The sequence below is a fragment of the Azolla caroliniana genome, unplaced genomic scaffold (assembly GCF_043228905.1).
Source record: "Azolla caroliniana isolate FFs.n. ecotype wild unplaced genomic scaffold, voAzoCaro1.0.p SCAF_8, whole genome shotgun sequence".
In the NCBI taxonomy this organism is placed as follows: domain Eukaryota; kingdom Viridiplantae; phylum Streptophyta; class Polypodiopsida; order Salviniales; family Salviniaceae; genus Azolla; species Azolla caroliniana.
Window position 1 is genome coordinate 2,918,697 of NW_028230443.1, and position 21,508 is coordinate 2,940,204.

The 21,508-nt window shown below is 37.2% G+C and overlaps 2 protein-coding genes across 2 annotated transcripts; one reads left to right on the top strand and one right to left on the bottom strand.

Annotated features, from left to right (window-relative positions):
- The first annotated feature begins 11,374 nt into the window (after positions 1-11,374).
- LOC147860776 (adenine/guanine permease AZG1-like) lies at positions 11,375-13,780 on the top strand. The gene is made up of 2 exons (XM_087323320.1): positions 11,375-12,248; positions 12,694-13,780. The coding sequence occupies exons 1-2, from the start codon at positions 11,477-11,479 to the stop codon at positions 13,686-13,688; spliced, it is 1,767 nt and encodes a 588-aa protein (XP_087179446.1). The 5' UTR covers positions 11,375-11,476; the 3' UTR covers positions 13,689-13,780.
- A 1,213-nt stretch (positions 13,781-14,993) lies between these two features.
- LOC147860777 (putative carboxylesterase 1) lies at positions 14,994-16,389 on the bottom strand. Its single transcript, XM_087323322.1, has one exon. It carries the CDS (start codon positions 16,260-16,262, stop codon positions 15,156-15,158), a length of 1,107 nt encoding a protein of 368 aa, XP_087179448.1. The 5' UTR covers positions 16,263-16,389; the 3' UTR covers positions 14,994-15,155.
- Between the last annotated feature and the right edge of the window lie 5,119 nt (positions 16,390-21,508).

Below are 21,508 nucleotides of genomic sequence, written 5' to 3' on the forward strand. Positions count from 1 at the left end.
ATTGGTCCTAATAAGCATCGTTTAAGTGGCAATGCAAACGAATAATAGAGGCCTCATTTAGAGTCAAAACTAAGTTAGTGGAATCAAAGTTTAGTTTGCGAAATAGAACATTCCAAATTTACGAACTAGTTACCTTAGTTGGAGCTAACCATAATTTAACATAAACGGAATAACTATTTAACTTAAGTTATTGGAGTTGGAACTTAGAAGTCCAAGTTAGTCACATCTACACTATGAACAATTGTTTACTCATAAAATATGGCCATCTATTGTTTTTTATTGCCATTCCCTTTCGTGTAATTTCATTTGCATGATCACTTTGGGCAAACTCTTCGCGTAATCTCTCCATGTTGTCGTGAAGTTCATGTGCGTGAAACGTGAGCGAGACCACCAAGGACCTGAACCAGATAGGATGGTTGCCTTGAGGGTTGATGTCGGAGTGCTAAAATATATGGATTTCCATACTCGGTTTTCTTTTGAAGACTTCACTTTTTCAAAATATTGTGTGTATACAACTTTCGTGTATCTATGGACATGTGTGTGTGTGTGTGTGTGTGTGTGTGTGTGTGTGTGTGTGTGTGTGTGTGCATGTACTATGTTATATATATGTATATGCTTGTAACAGAGTGTATATTGATCATATGTGTAAGTAAGCTAATAAGTAAGTGTGGTTTAATGTTTAAAGTTTGTTATAAGGTTTTTAATATACATATGTGTGTGTGTATTTGTATGTTGGAAGGTGTGAGGGGTATTTAGGAAAATTAGGCTTGTTCCCGTCCCTTGGGTCATGGGGCAGATATTTTTATTCTATTTGTTTTAAGTCTAAATGGGAAAAGAAGAGACTAAGAGAAAAGTAGGAGGGAGGGAGAGAGAGAGAGAGAGAGAGAGAGAGAGAGAGAGAGAGAGAGAGAGAGAGAGAGAGAGAGAGAACATTGGAGGTGGAGGAGGTGAAGGTTTGAGGAAGTGAAGGTTCAAAGATGCGGTGAAGGTTTTGAGTGAAGGTTCAAGGATGTGGTGAAGGTTGGAGTGGGGAGAAATCTCTAACTTCTCACTCGATTGTCGGAATCATGATCCGTAGATGGGATGGAAGACACTTGTTTCATCATGTGTCACTAGATTCCTCTATAAATGAGGCTTTTTTGCAACGCCAATGTATCATGACATGGGACAAATGTGGTGGCTCACGCTTCACACATTATATTACAAATGTTGCACCTAACTACAAAACCATATTCTTTGCGGAACGGGGAAGCCGTACACATCAATACATGTTAGAGCCCATCCCGATATCTGCCATTCGAACCATTGCTTCCATGCGACTTAGCTCGCACGCATTGAGATGTGAGACGGGGTGTTGGGGTACAAGTGATGAGAGTGGCCGACTATGCACACTTTGCCCTACACAAGTTCGAGAGTCTGAGTATCACACTTTGATACAATGCTCTGCCTTTGATCATATTCGACCATGCTTTCCACATCTTTTCGATCGAGCCCAATCCTTGCACGAATTTCTCTCACAACCACGATGTGCACTCTCGATTGCAACGTTCATTGGTAAAGTTCTTGAACATCAAGAGTTGCTACTCACCTTCACACGTATCACGTGAAATGTAATATTTTTGGTCTCATAGGTCATATTGGACCTCCGAAGACGATAACATAATCTATATATCTATCTATCTCTCAAGAGGTCTACACCCTCCTTCCCTCTTAGTATTAATCCTCATCTCTAGTACTAATTTACCTCTCTATCTTAGTAGTATTCCTAACAATTGCGTCATGTTTATGGCGATAAAAATCTAGTGAACCCCTACCAAAAACCACAACGATTAATCAATCGATTGATCGAGCTATTTTCTAACCCCGATGGTTGGGTTCTAGACTTATTTTCTAGAATAGGTATTCTTACAAGCAAGATCAATTTATCTTAAAATAAAATTGAATTTCCCGAATATGTTTTCTCACTTACGCAATTATGATTGTTTTTTTAGAAATTACGACTGCACGTGCTTTAAAGATGTTTAGGAACTGTGTCGCCTTGGAGAAGGACCTTTCACAAGATAACTTTATTAAAATGAGTATCCAAGGTATTTGGGATTGTCCTGACCAAGACCAAGAGGTTGGGGCAAAGCATATTAATGAAACTGAGATGTTCTAGTTGACCTCCAGAGAACTGATGGAACCTATAGACGAAGAAGGAGGGAACCTTGTTGATCTTGAGGATGTACTACAATCTGAACAGATGCTTGATTCAACTGAGCTGACATAAGAGGCAAATGCTGATATGACACAACAATCAGTTGATCTTGAAGACTAGTTTCAGATTTACTAATAGAATGAAACATTACTATATATATAGTGGTTCTTGTGTGAATTGAACATTATTTTGAATTGTAACAACTTTTGGTTTTAGTATAATCTCCTAGTAACATTTTGTCTTTACTTTATCCTTTGGGTATCTCTTTTCAATGTGTCTTAAATGTGATTTTACTTGTAAATCTTATGGTTAAGTATAATTTCCATTGAGCATTTGCTTTTTACTGTATCATTACATATGATTCATTGAACTTATTGTTTAAGTATATTTGGTATCCTAATAATATGGTTTATGTTGTCATATGTTTTAGTAAACTAGTTTTGGGTATCCACAATGATATTAAGCCAAGACGGTTGTTCATATGATTATGTGTTCACGTTTGTTAATATGATTGACATATAATTTGTGCCGTGGTTTTTTGCATGCGTGGTATCTCGTGAGATTTGCTTTTACGAATATTTCTCTATTTATAAACTTAAACCCTATTTACAAACTCGAAATATCCCTCTTCATAATTCTTAGAGATAACTATACACACAAAATTGCATTTCAAAATTTGTTAAGTGGGATTCAAATTTAACATTATGTGCAATGAAGCATAAGCATAATACAATTATAATTGCATGGATTCTCACCATCTTATCTAAGAATTGGATAAATTTATCATAGATTGAATAAATGAAGGTTAATTTTGTAGTCCTAAAAAATTTAACTGCATATTTGAGCGATGTATTTAAAAATCATGTACGCATGCGTGATATGTTCTTAAAAGTTTGCTAAAAAATGTATTTCTTGACATCTCACATCAATATAAAAAAGGGAATGCGATATATTACTAACATTTGGCAACGGTTCGGTTCGGTTTGAGAGGGTCCAAACCGAATCGGGTTGGAAACGAACCGTTTAAATTTTTTGAAACCTAAACCAAACCGAACAGAACCACGAAACCATTAACCCGAACCATTAAACCATTTTCAAACCATTAAACCGTAAAAACCGCAGTTTCGTGGTTCGGTTTTGGTTTTCAACATAGGTCCAAATTTTAATTTTTTTAAATTTATAATATTTCATTATTTTAAAATTTTAAAATTTTTGAGATGTTCCTAAAATGTGAGAATAAGGTCTAAAAATGAAAACATTGTTTAAAAACAAATTTTAAATTTTTTTATAAATTTTTTAAAAAAACCGTTAAACCGTTTAAACCGTTGTTTCTGACTGTTAAAACCAAACCAAATTGTTGAAACCGTTAAGCCGCGGTTTCGCGGTTCGGTTCGGTGTTGCCGATTGTTACATATTACCTATTTCAAATGTCCCAATGTTATCATCTATTTGATCAAATGTACTAGCTTTTGCATCTTACAATAAGATGTGAGATGAAATGTCTCATTCTGTTTTTTCTATGTAGAGTTTTCAAGTAATATATTAAGGTGCATCTTTCTTTAATAAAATAAAATAAAAGAATCTCAAAAAGGAAAAACTCTAAAACATCTTATCTAAAATAATCAAGGCAATCATCTCACCATATTCACCATTTTCGTGGTTTAGGTCCTTCGTAGTCCCACTGAAGTAGCACGTGCAATCAAAAATTTATGTTGTGTCTTTGGTGAATATGATGTGAAAGGGCCACAAAGGAGGATGGTGATGCCAAGTCTTAACTAAAGGTATTACTTGAATAATGTCCATGGTGATGGATCATGTGCTTGGGGAAAGAGAAGTTATGGTGGGGCTTGACAAAGCCATAAAGAAGATTGTAGAGCCATTTGACCAATTTGAATGAAATGTTGTCTCCCACTATTTGGATATATATAAAGCTATAGTGCATATGAGGGAAGTTTTTCAAAGTGATGTAGATGGGTAGTTTTGCTATAGTAGTGACATTGTCTCCATGGGCAAATCCTCAAATTTCAAGTGACGAGCCAAAGTTGAGAAATGTTTGAAAGAAGACTACTAAAAAAAAACAACTTCGATGAATCCACCAAGATGACAAAGAAAGATTTGATGGAGTGGGTTGAGCTACATGCAAAACCAGCAAGCTCAATGGTCACAACTCTTCAAGTGCTGAGAATCAAACTCGACCTAGTCTAATGTCTAAACACACCATTTGAGAATGTATGAGCACGCAAAGGTCAAAGGTCACCCAAGTCTACTCTCTAACATTAATTGTGTCATAAAATTATGTTCTATGACACTTAATTAATGAGTTTCCACATTCCACATAGCACATGAGCTTCTATAGTTCTTAGAGAGAGAATGCGCGTTTTAGTGAGAGAATAAGAGAGAGGGTGACTTTATATAAAGCACCTTCCTCCTTCCTTTGTGTTTTGTTGGTTGCTAGTATATTTTCTTACTCCTTGTTAATATACATTTGAGTCTTCTATCTTCTATCCATCTATCTTGTGTCTCTTTTCCTCTCTCTCTCTCTCTCTCACACACACACACACACGCACGCACACACGCACGCACACATAAACACACAGCTAACCTATTCCGCTTAATATAGTTACTCAATGTAATTATTTCCAAAGAGTTTGAAAATAAATTTGGGGTGGCTTTTGAAACTTGATATAAACATTCTTGATTCAAGTAAAGTATTGTGATTCCTTAAGGTACCGAACACTAAGGACATAGGAGACAATGCCTCTTACTAAAGAATTAAGAAGACTTCATTTCATATTGGAATGCAATTAAAAGAGCATACAAATGTTTTGACATGAGAATGCCAATGGGGTGATGAAACATCTTTAATCACCAAGGCTCCAATCAAAAGAAGAGTTGAGGAAATGGGGGTGTCAAATCCAACGAAAAGAAGGCTCCAACCAACTGTTGGATCGGGGCAAAGAAGGAACATGATATAAGGGCTTTTTAGAGGAACAACAATCAAAGAATTGATGAACATGGTTTGTGACCTCTAGATTTCCCAAGCAACAAGAAAAGATAGAAGTCCTCCAACAGATCGACAACTAGGATTTGTATGAAGATACATATGGTGTGATGATACAAATCATCAAAGAAGACATTATGAAGATTTCCAAGAAGCACTATGTTGTAATATCATGTACTTTATTGGTATAAATCAAATCCATTCATCTGAAATGAGATGACCCCTCAAAATGAACTTTCGTTGTGGTATGAAGAAGCTTGTGGAAGATGTAGAGAGAAGGAATGTACTTTGTTACAAAGCACTACTAACTCCACGACCCACATTTTGAACACTGTGAATAAAGGATCAATAGATTGCATTCATGTGTCGATTCTAGGTCTATATTACACCAAATGCATGTCTTTGTATCGATGGAGTTTGCCCTCCACATAGATATCATTGGCTAAGGGGTTCCATATGTCGTATCCCCTATCGATGTGAGTCAAGAAATAGTTGTTGTTAAGCACTCTTGGGTAGCTAACTTCACTTACTCTAATGTTGCATCTCTCGATCACCTCTCTTGGAAGCGCTAACCTCACCAAGAAGTTCAATAATACTGTAATGTGCTTTAGCATTGGATACATCCACTAATAAACACAACATTGCAAAGAAATTTCAATATTCAATTAATGGAAGCACACACAGCACATACAAAGGAGGGGCGATTAGGGTTTGGTTAAATAATGCATAACACTAATAACTCAACTCACAACATACGAGAGATAGAGGGATATAGCTTACGTTACAAATGGGCTTTGAACTTTCAAGAAAAAGCTAAAAAATGCACAATTGTGACATTGATATCTCTTTTACAAAGAGAACATCCGCTTTCACATTGGGGTGACTATTTAGGCCTAAAGCTATAGACCCAATTTTGTTGTGTTCCCCTTTCTCACACTTGGACTTTAGTACTAATGTCGATCCTAATGTCTTTGTGGGTCATGCTATGTACGACCGGTACTTAACATGTTTACACACGATGGGAGAGGCTATCAACTTTGGTCAACAATGATGGTTCTTGCTAACTATTTAAACCCTATAGACAATAGTTCAACATGGACATAAGTTTAGGTATGAAGAGTAAGGTTAATTTGTCATAAATAAATGAGGAAAGATATTTTTTTTAGCATGAGAAAATGAAACGATAACACTATCAAGGTAAATTATGCAAACAAAATCAAAAGCTTGGAATTGCTGCTAGGATAAAAAGCTTGGAAAGGCATATTTCTAAATCGGTTGATGCAGTTAAGTCCTAAAACGGGTGGTGTTTGGTCACCCTCTTTAAAGTGGTAATTCTTGAACGATGTACAAACACCAAGGCAGGATATTGCATCCAATAGATTTTTGCTAGGAATCAAAAGGGTGTGTGATGTGATTAAGTCATTCTTGCTTAGGGTCAAGCCTTCTACGTGGGATACACTGCTTAATTAGCCTCTTCTTGCCAATTCTTTATTTCAGGATAATGCAGGAAAAGTGTTGGGCTTAAGAACTCACCTTGCTTGGGGAAAATTGGATAACAGGCCTGATGCACCTGTAAGAACTTGGACTCAATTTCACCATAAGTCACAAGAAGATCGTCTTGCACATTTACAATCTATTCATGGTGCCAAGATAATGACTACTAGCATATCAGCACCATATTATTCGTTTTCGACAACCTTTCAACCCAGGAAGGAACATATGTGGTTTGGATGCTTCATAAATGACACATTGATGGTTGTCAAGGGTGTTTCACCTAATGGGTGTGCTTCTTATTTTTTGGTCCTAAACAATCATACATTACAACCTTACAACTTTGAGTGCAGTTATCTACAACACTTGCGAAGCGCACCAGTCAGAGTGGTTGCTAAAATAAGAAAGAAATGGATGCTTGATCCTTATCCTTCAATTGCTCATATGTGTGATATGTTGTGGTTACGTGCAAAAGACCCGGTTGCAAGATTAACATGGGATCTGGGGGGTTTGTTTTGGTCACATTCCTTGGGGAGCAGATCATAAAGGTTCCCTTCTTTCAAATCTGAGTAAAACTTGGAAGAGCACTACTGCTCTCTCAGAATGCAAGGATACCAGTAGCTCAAAAACATTGGACCATTTGGGGGGTCTCAACTTTGCATTTGAAAACCTACTAGAGATGGATTTGGTCATTCAATGAGGCAACTAAATTTATTCTCTTCAGATGGCTATTTGTGCATACGACCTTACCAGTTGGTCACCATTGGAAGGGAATGTAACACCCAATCTTCGACAATGTGAATTTTGCCATGAAGCTCAAGAGATTGCCAAGCATGCCCTTTGGTCTTGTCCTTGGCTCAACAAGTATTGCATAAAGTTCTTTTGTTATTGTTAACAATCAATGTCAGCTGCTTATTTTCATGGGGAGTAGCGATGTGGGGAGTGTTACATTCCAGTTTGACGTTGTATGAGGCAAACGACGTTCAAGAGGCAATTATGATGGTACATAATAGAAGATTGATATTGGTCACCCCCTTTCAACAACCTCGAAAGCAAGTGTGAGTCCAAGTATGGAAAATAGTGACTACAATAACGTTATGGGCATTATGCAAATGTCGATGCAACCGACTTTATGATGCGGCAGATAAATGTCTCTCAAATGTCTTGCTTTAGATATTGGAGAACTTGCTGGCAGTAGTCCGCGGCCAGTATGACAACATGCAGGGTTCACCAGAGACCGTGAACAAGAGAAAGAAGAAGTTCTTTCATTTATGGAAAAAGTTACCCTTGTTTACAGAGTCAACTGAAGGGCCTCAATGGAACTATCAACTCCCATGGACCCTTTCTTGAATACCAGTGAATCATGGCATAGTGCAACAACAAATTTCAACACCTTTTACGAAGTCCTAACTTTGGTTTTAGGATTATTGTACATCATTGTACATGAAAAATTGTAAGCTTTTGGGCAAACAAGCTTAAGTTGTACCATTCACATGTTTTTTCTTAATACTACTAAGGAAAATCTTTGAAGAAAAAGAAAGGGGATGCAAACAAATAAGAGAAACATGTCTCTCTTGCATCTCAATGAAAGATACTAGATTCAATGTTCTCACTATATTGACCAGTGCATTAGTAAGACCAACAATTTTGCTTAAATCTTTAAATGGATCATTGTTCCTAACAAACAATAACGTTGTGATTTGAGTGGTAATGCAAACAAACAAAGAAGGCATCATCGAGATCCAAACCTAGGTAATAAGTTTTTGGATTCAGAGTTCCATTTGTAGATGACTATGTTACAAATGTATGAAATCATTACCTTAGTTGAAATTAACCATAATTTAACATAAAATTGAATAACCATAAAAATGATAGAACTACCTTTTGAAAAGCAGGCATAATGAATTAGAAAAAAGATGTCAATGAATTCCTTTATATTACCAACCCTAAACAAACTAACTAAGAGTTTTCACCACTAACTTAAAAGATGTGCAATCATTACCTTATCATCGAGGCTGTAATTTGTTTGGGCAGTCATATTTGTGAATTATTTTATGCTCTTCATTCAAATCACTAGTTTATTAAACCTCTCTTTTGGTATTTTCACAAAAAACTTTTTGCCAACACAACCTTGAAAAACTTGTGGTACTAAACACTTATATTAATCTATTGAATTTCCGATTCATGGATGATATTTCCCTCAGAAAATAAATGAGGTCACATGTTTGGACGTTTCTCTTTGCTTAGGAAATAGAGGTTCATTGAACATGCAATGTAACTAGACAATGGAACATTGAAAGGAGTTGTGAACTTTAACCCCAAAATTTAATTTTATGACGATGTCGTGTCTTCTTCTTCTTCTTTTCCAAAAAACACTACTTCGCATTAGTTAGCAAATAGAATACAACAAAATTTACCTGAATCCACAATGGGATCAACATATACAACTCAGAGGAACAACTCCAAAACAGAAACAACAAAAACTCACACGACCCTACCTCCAACAAAGCTGAAATAAACCCTATTTTACCCCAACTCTACATCTCCCAACTAACTCTTCATAGCAAAGTTATCCGGGTAACAGGACTATACTAACCCCATTGTGCTTCAACTATACATATGTATATAATTACAACCCATGTACAATATTGGGAGCCATCGGCGGAAACTACCACATAGGCACCTAGTAATTCCACTTAGGCCTCGATGAATATTTGACCATGCCATGTCTTATGTTGAGGAACCATAGTTTGAAGGCTTGTCCCTATGTTGATGCAAATAACACATGTCAAGATGTTCTAACAAAAGCATGTTATACATTGATGTTTTTTTATTGTTTGGATAATATTCATGAACACTGTGTAAAAATTGCTGCATTTGAAAACTCATTGACTAAATTACAAAATTACGTATCATATCAATGAAAATGGGCGAGAATTTATACATACAACCATAGAACGTAATATTCATGTTCGTGCAAGCATTCAAACGATTGAAAACGTTTGAAAACGAACACATTTGAAAAGGGAAAAATATGTACTTCTTTTTTCTTTCTTTTTCTTCATGCATTTTATCACAAATTTAGGTCATCCTAGTGGTAACGAGATAGACTATTGTTGTCTATGTATTGGGTTTGAGTACCAATTTTCTCATCTCTCTCTTGTTAGTACCATAGCAAAATTTTATATTAGTTTTTCCATTTTTTTTTCATTTTTTTTATTAGAAATAAGCTTAACCTAGTGGTAAGTTGCCATGTTAGTACCATAGCAAAATTTTATATTAGTTTTTCCATTTTTTTTTCATTTTTTTTATTAGAAATAAGCTTAACCTAGTGGTAAGTTGCCATGTTACTATTGCTCGTGTCTTGAGTTAAATTCCCAACTTTCACATATCCTCTTGTTAGTGTCATGTTACTTTTCTTTTTCTTTGTTTGTTATTAGAAATTAGCTCACCCTAATGGTAAATTGTTATTCTACTACTGCCTATGTCATGTTTTCTTCATATTCTCAAATATATGTTTTATGAGTTTTTGATCGTTTCTTTTTTCTTCTTTTTCTTTCTTTCTTTGTTATTAGAAATTTGCCTATGTCATGTTTTCTTCATATTCTCGAATGTACGTTTTATGGGTTTTTGAACATTTGATTATAATTTATAATGACATATTTTGATTCAATCTCTATAGTTCATACTCCTTTTTTTGTAAAGTTCTAAAGTGAGGATGATAGAGATGTCTTGATTCTTACGAAGCATCCCAAAAGTATGCATGTGATACAATGCAAATATTGCAACCATACTTATGTTGGTGGTTCACAATGGATTAGAGTCCACTTATTAGGATTGAGAGTGAATCAATATATAATATAGACCATAGTCAATCCAATCCAACTTTGAGATGATTTACCATACATGTTTGATTGAATCATTCTCGAATGTGAATGCACATATGATACGTATGGTTCATTCTATGCATACAACCATATTGATTGTTCTTTTCTTTCTTACTTTCTTAGGTGAGGATTTTGGCCAAAATGATGACCGCGAGTTCTTTGTTAATTACCATTTCCCATGCACCATTAGTGTGGAATGTGCACCCATTTTAGTGATTTATCTTACCCATTTTTTATGACCAATCATTTCAACTTTTTCAAGTGAACGTTGGCCAAAAGACCAAAAAGCCCATCAAAACATTTGCACCAAGCATCTCATTCAACACGCGAACAATATAGACTAACGTTACTATTTATCATACACATTTATTTATGCCCTTATTTCTTATCACATCGAGGACGTGTCAAGTGGAATACAAAGAATTGGCATGCGAACCTATTGTATAGTGAGTTTAAAGTGTGAATGAGGAAGAACAAATGTGAGGTTTGATTACGTTATTCAATCTTCTTTGTAACCGACATGTTCGAATTTGGACTTTCCGACACAAGCGATTAATAATCAGAATGATTGACGCGAGCTTCATTATTGTGGCTTTGCGTATTGAAGGCATTACGTACACATGCACATTGAGGATTCAACTCTATGTATTCAAATCAAAGTAAGGAGAGAAGTTTTGGAAACTTTATGCTAAAACAAACACTATAAAATGCAACAAAGTAAAGGACATATGTCATCAACTTTATGTGTATGGTGCGAAACACACAATAAAGTTAGGTGCACATACACAAGAGAAAAACCCACCATAGCCAAATACCTTAGTAATGTAACTAGCTTAGTCTTCAAAAGGAAACCCACCGATTCCAAAAACCTTGGATATATTTTCTTGAAGACACCCAACAATGGAAACTACAATCAAACCACAAAAGCCGAGAGCCCATTCTCTGGTGCATCGGCTCAACAAAAGTGTGGAGAAAAGCATCGTGGGTCGATACTTCAAGTTACAAGAGAGAAATACCCATTTCACACAAGAGGTTCGAGCCGGCACGACCACGTTTCTCACCATGGCATACATATTAGCCGTGAATTCGAGCATCCTTACGGAATCTGGTGGCACTTGCAAAGTCTCCGATTGTACACCATCTTGCAACATACCTTCGATCTCACCTTCAGATTGTAACAACAACAACAACAATAGTACTACTTCGGATTTATACCTTGTTTATCCCGGAAATGAGTGCAAATTTGACCCTATTAACATAGGTTACCAAAGTTGCTTAGATGAACTAAAAAAGGATCTCATTGTTGCCACCATTGTCTCATCCCTTGTGGGCTGTGTTATCATGGGTCTATTTGCTAACCTCCCCCTAGCCCTTGCCCCTGGCATGGGGACCAATTCATATTTTGCTTACACTGTTGTTGGTTTCCATGGATCCGGTGGCATATCCTACGAGAGCGCGCTAGCGGCCATCTTTATCGAAGGCTTTATCTTCCTTCTTATCGCGGCAGTCGGTTTACGTAGTCATTTGGCCAGATCTGTCCCGAAAACAATCCGGATCGCCACATCGGCCGGAATTGGGCTCTACCTAGCTTTCATTGGCCTTCAGTCAAGTGAAGGCATTGGTCTCATCGGGTTTAGCCCTTCCACACTTCTCACCCTCGGGGGTTGCCGAGGTAATAATCATTGTTGCTCATCATAAGTAAGTAACCATAGCACGCAAGCTCAACATAAGGGGGGTTTTATAGTCATAATTTACTTAACAAATGGATACCATTGGAAGGGGTTCACATATAGTTAATAGGTGAAGGGATCATTTTATTCATGCGAAATATTGAAAGATCAATAACGGATTATATACATAGGGCCTTGAATGCATATATGGTATAGAGGGTTTTCTTGGAAGCTAAGGTCTCAATGAAAACATTGTCATTAGAAACTTATCGTCGAGAAGCCACACTCCGTAAAATCCGGGTTTAATTTTAATGTAGAGATTTTTTTAACCTAAGCCGGTCATTAGAAACTTATCGTCGATAATCCACACTCCGTAAAATCCGAGTTTAATTTTAATGTAGAGAGTTTTTTAACCTAAGCCAGACTTCGTGCCATGATGATTGACAGAAAGTGTCTCCGTGGCTCCGGTTATCACAACTGCCAATGGCACCACTATGCTCATGCCTGGCGGTACGGTCTCTAATAGTGTGTTATGCCTACGGGGCCGTATGGAGAGCCCAACAATGTGGCTCGGCCTCCTTGGCTTTGTCATAATTGGGTATGCCCTTATCAAGAACATAAAAGGAGCCATGATATATGGCATAGTGTTTGTCACCGCGGTTTCATGGTTCCGAGGCACTAAGGTAACCTTCTTCCCGTACACGACCAGTGGGGATGCATTATTCGATTACTTCAAGAAAGTGGTGGATGTCCACACGATCAAGAAGACGGCCGGAGCTCTTAGCTTCAAGCACTTCAAGGAAGGACAACTTTGGATAGCTCTAGTGACATTCTTGTATGTCGATATACTCGAGACCACGGGAACTCTCTATTCAATGGCGAAGTTTGGAGGATTTATGCAAGAGAATGGGGAGTTCGAAGGTCAATATTTTGCTTTCATGAGCGATGCAATGGCGATCATAATAGGGGCTACTCTCGGCACTTCCTCGGTAACAACATATCTCGAGTCGGCCACGGGGATAAAGGAAGGAGGGAGAACTGGCCTTACATCCATCATTGTGGCATTCTACTTTTTCATATCTTTTTTCTTCACTCCGTTGCTATCGTCCATCCCGGCATGGGCAATAGGACCACCACTTATCCTCGTGGGCGCCCTTATGATGAAGTCGGTACAAGAGATCGAGTGGGAAGATATGAGAGAAGCTATCCCCGCGTTCGTTACCATCATTCTCATGCCACTCACTTACTCAATCTCTTATGGGTTGATCGGAGGTATCGGGACTTACATTGCACTTCATCTTTGGGATTGGGGAACTTTGGGGTACAAGAGGGTATGGGAAAAGTCCTCCCCAATCGACAAGGATGGCTTGGAATTGCACCGGAGAGGTGCAATAGAAAGCGAAGGACGGGAAGACAACATACTAAGCATTGGTGGGGCATAAATGATCATATGCTTCATTTTGGTGGTCAATTGGATAGATTAAATGCATTTCATCTATGCATACACTTTTGGATAAAGAAAAATGTTTTGATATTGGAAAGATGCCCGAAAGGATATTGTTCCAGAGCATTCAAAGTATGCTGAAATATGTATTAATTGGTTTCAGTTGGATAGAGAGAACAAGGCTTGGAAAATCATTCGTAGGTGTAATGAATGATTTTGTATAATTCTTAAGCAACTACAAGTCTACAATGGAAACCTTTTGTTATTCCTAAGCTATAAGGGAGGTCTCCAACAATTGTAGTCCATTGGAGCAAACATTCTAGACACTAGTGGTTCAACCACTAAGTTAGAATCTATTGCACTGGTAAAAATTTATCAAAGGCCAACAACAATTACTCAATATGACAATGAGAGGCCTTTGGAATGATTTATTGTGTTAACAAGTTTCGCTACTACTTGTTGGGACATGAATTGTCTTTCCACTTTGACCACTTTGTGCTCTCAATGGAAAACTTACAAAATGGAGGTTAATCCTCTAGGAGTTCTTGTTCACTATTTTTCACATGCCCATCCAACAATTTAAATATCTGAGTTTGTTGACATCAAATAATTATATAGTCCTTCTAGATTAGGCACTCTTTACACAATTATTTTCCCCACAAACATTCAAACAAGTTTGGATATACACTTTCTGCAACTCAAATAACAATAATACATTCACACTACATTGTAGAACTATTGCGAAAATCCAATTATTTTACTAGCTTGGTTCTTGAATATTGGAAATGGGTTAACTAGGGATCATTCGGGTATTACAAGGGCTTCTACTTGTTGTGCCAACAAAGATGAAGAAAATCTTGCCCTGGGTGAGGTAAAGGCGATAAGGACCCTCTACTTCAAGTGTCACATTGTTTTCATTTGATTTGTTACCACACCTTTAATAAACCAAACCAATTTGAGACACCTTAGTATTTGCTATTATGAACACCATCTTTAACGAACCAAACCTATTTGAGACACCTTAGTATTTGCTATTATGAACACCAACCATCTTTAAGGAACCAAACCAATTTGAGACACCTTAGTATTTGCTATTATGAACACCATCTTTAACGAACCAAACCAATTTGAGACACCTTAGTATTTGCTATTATGAACACCAACCATCTTTAACAAACCAAACCAATTTGAGACACCTTAGTATTTGCTATTATGAACACCATCTTTAACAAACCAAACCAAACCAATTTGAGACACCTTAGTATTTGCTATTATGAACACCATCTTTAACAAAACAAACTAATTTGAGACAAAATATTTGCTATTATGAACACCAACTTTAACAAATCAAACCAAATTTGAGTTTCTTCAATTAAGGGAGCTTGATGAAGCAAAAGGAGATGCAATTCAAGAGACAATGAGAGATGCTCCAAGGAAAGAGAGATAAAGTAGGGATGATCATGAACTAACTGGCGAGGAAGGCCGAGAGCTCCTCGAGGAAGGGGCCAACATTTTCCGAGTCGGGGTGTTTTAGATGAAAGACATGGTCTTCGTCGGGCGAGAGGAAGAGCTTCGACTCTTTACCGGCATCGCGAAGCGCCACATGGTACCTCTCCCCTCTCCCTTTGAGATAATCTCTCCCGGCGATCGCGACGAGCGATGGTGGGAGCTCCGCTCGCTCCAAGATCTGGGCCCCTCGTCCCACGAGGGGGTTCCGGAACCTTCCCCCCTCCCTCGCACCGCTTAGCTCCCATAGCTTCGCCTCGACCACCTCCCATGGGTTGTCCTCCTCCTCCAATACACACGTAAAGAAAGGATGGATATAAATCAACCCTTTCAACCCTAACCCTAACCCTATCTTTCCTCCATCTTCTTGTTCTTCTTCCTCCTCCTTGAACTCTACTCCTAATACCGCTCTCAACGCCACATGGTGGACGATGTTCGCCCCCGCGCTATCGCCTCCAAGGAAGCACCGCGAGAAGTCAGCATGCTTCGCGAGCCATGGATCCAACACGGCTATAGAAGAAGAAGAAGAAGAAGAAGAAGAAGAAACCGATGACGCTAATTTGGCTTGTTCGTCGAGCCATAGGAGGGCTTCGAAGCAATCGTGGTAGGCGGCGGGCAACGGGTTTTCGGGCGCGTGGCGATAGTCGACCGACACGATGATCACCTCGGCTCGTAAGGAGAGCTTGCAATAGAATCCGTGATCCGACGGGAGCTTCGTGCTCCCGCCGATGAACCCGCCGCCATGGAAATAGAGGAGAATTGGGAGCTTCCGAGGCCCGCCCCCGTCTACTTTAGTAATCCTACCGGTGTCCGGACTCGGCACGCTTTGTCCGCTCTTTGGATCGGTATCACTTTCGTGACATTCGTGCGGGAGGTAGATACGAGCAAACGTCCCATGGACGGGGTTGAGAGGGATGTCTCTTGTCGAGACGGGCTTCCCGGAAGGCAATGCTGGGAGAAGCCCTAGATTCTCCGAAGTATTCCGATGGAAGCTTCCATCACGCCCCAAGGAATAGTTGAAGGAGCTGAACAACACCACATCCTCACCACCAGCATTGGTTGCCATCACACCTCCTTTTCTTGCTTCTTTTCACAACAAAATGAGAGGAGAATGTGACCTCTCACTGACCATTTTATTGCCACTCTTTCCTCTACTTGGCTTGTAAAAGTTTTGTATTAGTTGAAGGTCTCTTGGTGAAGGTCTCTTGGTAAATTCTACTAGCATCTTGGGTCTACATGTATGAGAAGTCTTCAATTTTCACACATAGATACTTTGTGTGTGAAGTTTTCTAGTGGCCCTACAACATCTTTGGTATCAAAAACTATTCTTGGTCCCTCAAAAAGGCTTCGATTTTCACACATAGCCACCTAGTTTGAGAAATATCCTAATGGCACTAGAACTTCTCTGGTATGAGATGGCTCTTGGTTCCACGGGAAGTCTTCAATTTTCACACACACCCCCTTCGTGTGACCCTGGTGTGAGAGATATTCTAATGGCACTAGAACTTCTCTAGTATGAGATGGCCCATGGCTCTTGGTTCCAAGAGAAGTCTTCAATTGTCACAAGGTGACACTTAGTGTGAGAAATATTCTAGTGGCATTAGAGCTTTTGTCATATTAGTCTTTGTTTTATAGTATTTTCTTCATATCAAAACTTTGTATTTTAGTTTATTTCTAGATTGAGTAAAACTCTTAATTGTGTTTGTGTTTGTGTGTGTGTGTGTTTCTTAGAAAAAGTAGTTTTTTATTGCAATTTTCTTTATCACAAAGCATCGTGTTCCTCATATTAAATTCATAGTAATTTTGATACAAAAATATTTCAATTAATCCACTACAACACAATTAACAAATCGTTTATCCCTCATGAATCTATTAATATATCAAATTTCATATCCTAGTCGAAGAAGCTTAGCAAAGGAACGGGTCTAGAGCAAAGGTCATTCATTGAACATTCATCCCTTAATAATATCAGTTCACCACATTTGGCCCATGAGAAGTTGGGCATTTTGAAGAAAGTCGCGTATAATAAACAATATATTCTTTCCTTTGTGCCAATATCATAATTTTGGTTGTCATTACTATTGTACCCCATATTTTGTATGTGTACTAGACCCAAAAGTTAATGTTAGAATAAATATTAGCTTTCTTTTTTTACCATCACGTAAAATTGATATCCGACATGTGCTTGAGCTTTAAAGTGTACAACAAGATCGTTCCTTGAGACCACGGAAACTATTTGCTCATGTATTGCGTTAAGCACAATATTCATCTTTTCTTATTATTGGAATCATGGAGATGATAAAGGTTATCCATCTTTTCTACTCTTGGAGTCATTGAGAATCGAGATAATAAAGGTCTTCCCTCGTTAAACCAATGCATTTTTTTGGTTGTTTGAGCCATTATGACTATAGAAGGTCTTTCCTAGAGCATAACATGACATTATTTTATTTTATTTTGGAAAAAAAAAAACATGACATTTTAATCTCAACACAAAATATGATAATTGGTTTCTTGCACGCTTGAGCAACATGTCCTTGTTACATGGTTGAATTCATATTTCTATGTTGAAGTATTTGATGGGATGTTATACCAATCTTGACCTTCATAAAGGTATTTCAAGTTTACAAAATCACTCTAACATCAAAACTTCATAAAGGTATTTCAAGTTTACAAAATCACTCTAACATCAAAACTTCATAAAGGTATTTCAAGTTTACAAAATCACTCTAACATCAAAACTTCATAAAGGTATTTCAAGTTTACAAAATCACTCTAACATCAAAACTTCATAAAGGTATTTCAAGTTTACAAAATCACTCTAACATCAAAACTTCATAAAGGTATTTCAAGTTTACAAAATCACTCTAACATCAAAACTTCATAAAGGTATTTCAAGTTTACAAAATCACTCTAACATCAAAACTTCATAAAGGTATTTCAAGTTTACAAAATCACTCTAACATCAAAACTTCATAAAGGTATTTCAAGTTTACAAAATCACTCTAACATCAAAACTTCATAAAGGTATTTCAAGTTTACAAAATCACTCTAACATCAAAACTTCATAAAGGTATTTCAAGTTTACAAAATCACTCTAACATCAAAACTTCATAAAGGTATTTCAAGTTTACAAAATCACTCTAACATCAAAACTTCAAAGGAAACATTGAACTAAATTGGGGTAAGATGGCTTTCATAATTGAGCTCTAGTATTCCATTGTTTTTTGGTTCTTGAATCATTAAAGATCTTGTGATGGTCTTAGTCATTGTTTGCATGTTGTCAACTTCAAACCTCGAATGACAATTTATCTCTTGAATAACTCCAGTTTTGCATATTGACATTGTCGTGATGTGACGTGCCCAAAGGTGGAAAGTAGGAATGCCTCCTTTGCTCTATGCTATATACCACTTGTTCTTCTTCTGTTGATTGTAGGAGGACTCAATCTGGAAGGCTAGCATTTCTTGCTTTGCCTTCTTCTTGTGCTCTTTGTGGTGCCTTAATTTGTAACTCTCGATCAACCAATGCACACTTTTGCTCGCTAATGCTTTGATCTCCTAAAATAGGTTGGTAGTTTCTCCAAGATCAAGCTCCTTCTTGGGCTTTTGAGTTGTCTTCAGTGGCAAATCTAAGGAGGATGTTGGAAGTAGGATCAAGTGATAGCCCGTGCACTTTCTAGGGCTAGTTCCTTCAAATGCCATAGATGCCCTTTCTCTATTTGAGTTGTTAGCACACCCTTTTATACACAATAACATGTATGCGAGAAGGGACTAAAAATTCCATATACATAACTCACTTGATACAATTACGTGTTTCAACTAGAGACCATAAAGACAACATGTGAAGAGTTACAGGGTCAGTTGTTTCTCTCACTTCATGATATTATATAAAGGATATGCTCTCCTCACCAATCATTTTATCATATCATAAATGGTGCGTGACCTTGAGAAAGTCTTTTGATAAATAAATATATCATATTGTGTGTCTTAACTTTATTTATCCTTGTCCTCCTAGTTGTCCTTATGGAGTTATTGATAATGGTTATTTGACAAAGGACTTTAAAAGAATAATATCTTGTGAGATAGCAGAGAAGGTAACTAGAAATGGCAATATACCTAGTCAGCTCCCCATTAAAAGAAAAATGAAAATTTATGGGAGTCGAGGTTTATGTTTGCATATTGTTTTTATTTGAAATAGCCCCTAGAAACACATGTAGTATGTTGAGAGCTCAAATATAGCCTATTGCATCCATCTTTGAGAGTTCACATCTAGTCTCCTACACTCACCTTGGTCATTGGAAATAGCAATATACTGAGTTATCTCCCATCAAAAGAAGAATGAAACTCTATGGGAGTTGAGGCTCATCTTTGCATAATGATTTTATTTGTAATATCCCGTAGAAACACATGAGAATGAGCAAGAGAATTAGTACGAAAAATTAGGAATTTCGGAGAGGAAAATAGCAAAAACACATTAGAGGGAGAACCAATAATATAATTAATGATACACTGTGGATATTTGACAAGAACGATAAGAGAGACAAGTGAGCACTATGTTAAGCCTACAAGTATTGAGAAAGGACTTTAAATATCATGTTTGGGTATGTTTTTTTTTCCCAAAAAGGAACTACTTTCCCATTAGTAAGGCGAGATTTTTACAGAAAGACTATACAAGATGGCATGTTTGCCATTTGGGTATGTTTTAATTGAGATGCCAGATATGATCTATGGGACTCATAAATAATAAAAACGATATATCCAAAAGGAATGGAATCTTGTCATCTTATTATCTATAGGAGTCTATATTCATGCTTGTGATAGTGTCTTCTACTAAGTCTTGCTAGTTTACTAGAGGCGTTTATAACTTGAATGTGAAAATGGCAAAGTGTGACTTTAATGGTATACTTCTAGACCCCCCTTTCTAGTGTAAACATTGTTTACAAATACAATTCATGCCCTGATCATAAAAATAATTTATAGACACATTCAAAGTTGTCATATTTTCATCTTTGAAGTTCTTGTGACCTCCATAGTCAAAGACCCACATGGTCCCAATCGAGTAGCACATGCACGCACGTTTTTACGACAACGTATATAATAATGTGATGTGTTGAAAATAAGCTTTTCTCTCTCAATATCAAAAAATCATTCACAATGTTTTATTTTGTAAATAAAGGTAGAACTTTTCCAAACCCAAAACATTGAAGGAATTATAGAGTTTTCTTTGTTATTGAAGAATTATCAGAGAACCATGAAGTTGTCGAAATTATCCCACTTGGCAATCGCATTGACAATGACCTTGGGATCTCCCTTGGATATAGTGAACTTAAGAATTCATGTGCCAACACACAAAGGTGATATAATATGATAATCTGTAACATCGAGATGGTTGAATGTGGACTTGAGGAAGCTGATTTCCTGTTTTTTTATCAAGATGAGTGACAATGGTGTGGGGGTTGGTTATCTAAACCAAATTCTTGTGGAGGGAGAGTGATTGCATTTCATTCATTGGGACTTCCAAAAGTTTGCAAAAAGAAAGAAAAAATTGTATTGACAACTTCGATTGGAAAAATGTTGCTCAATATGCTTATGGCTTCGCTACCTTAGGTCATCAATTATTCTCCTTGAGCCTGTCAGATATTCCCAAGGATTGATTCACACGGCAGTATAGCATATGCTCTGATGGATATGTATCAAAATATCGGAGATGCATTGGCATCACAATATGGTGGATATAATGCTCATAATATTGTTTTTCTTGAGACATATGGAAGGGAAACTCTCACTTTGGGAGTTGGATTTTCATTGTTCTTTACATGTTGGGAGTAATGCTGATGATTCACATGCATATATGCTTGGTATAAGAAGTATATTTTGTTTTGGAAAAAAATAAATAAATAAAATTGTAAGCTTTTGGGCAGACAAGCTCAAGTTGTAGCTTTCAAGTGTTTTTCGTTAATACTATTGAAGAAAATCTTTGAAGGCAAAAAAAAAGGTGGTATAATACCTTAGCCACTCGTATATTTGGATCTCCACAAGCAACATCATCCTTCAAGTTTCCTCCAATGAGAAATATTAAAGTACTCTACCCTTTAAATTCTTAATATGTCTTTTGCACCCCAAATCATGCCTCAAATACAAACACTTTACACACACACACACACACACACACACACACACAATATGCCAAACACCTCAAGTACTAAAAAAACTATTCAAAAGTGCAATAAAGGGAAATCTAAGGCAGACTGTGAGAAGACCCATTGAAATGTGGGTTTTGGAACTCCAATATAGAAACCCACACTACAAAAGTAT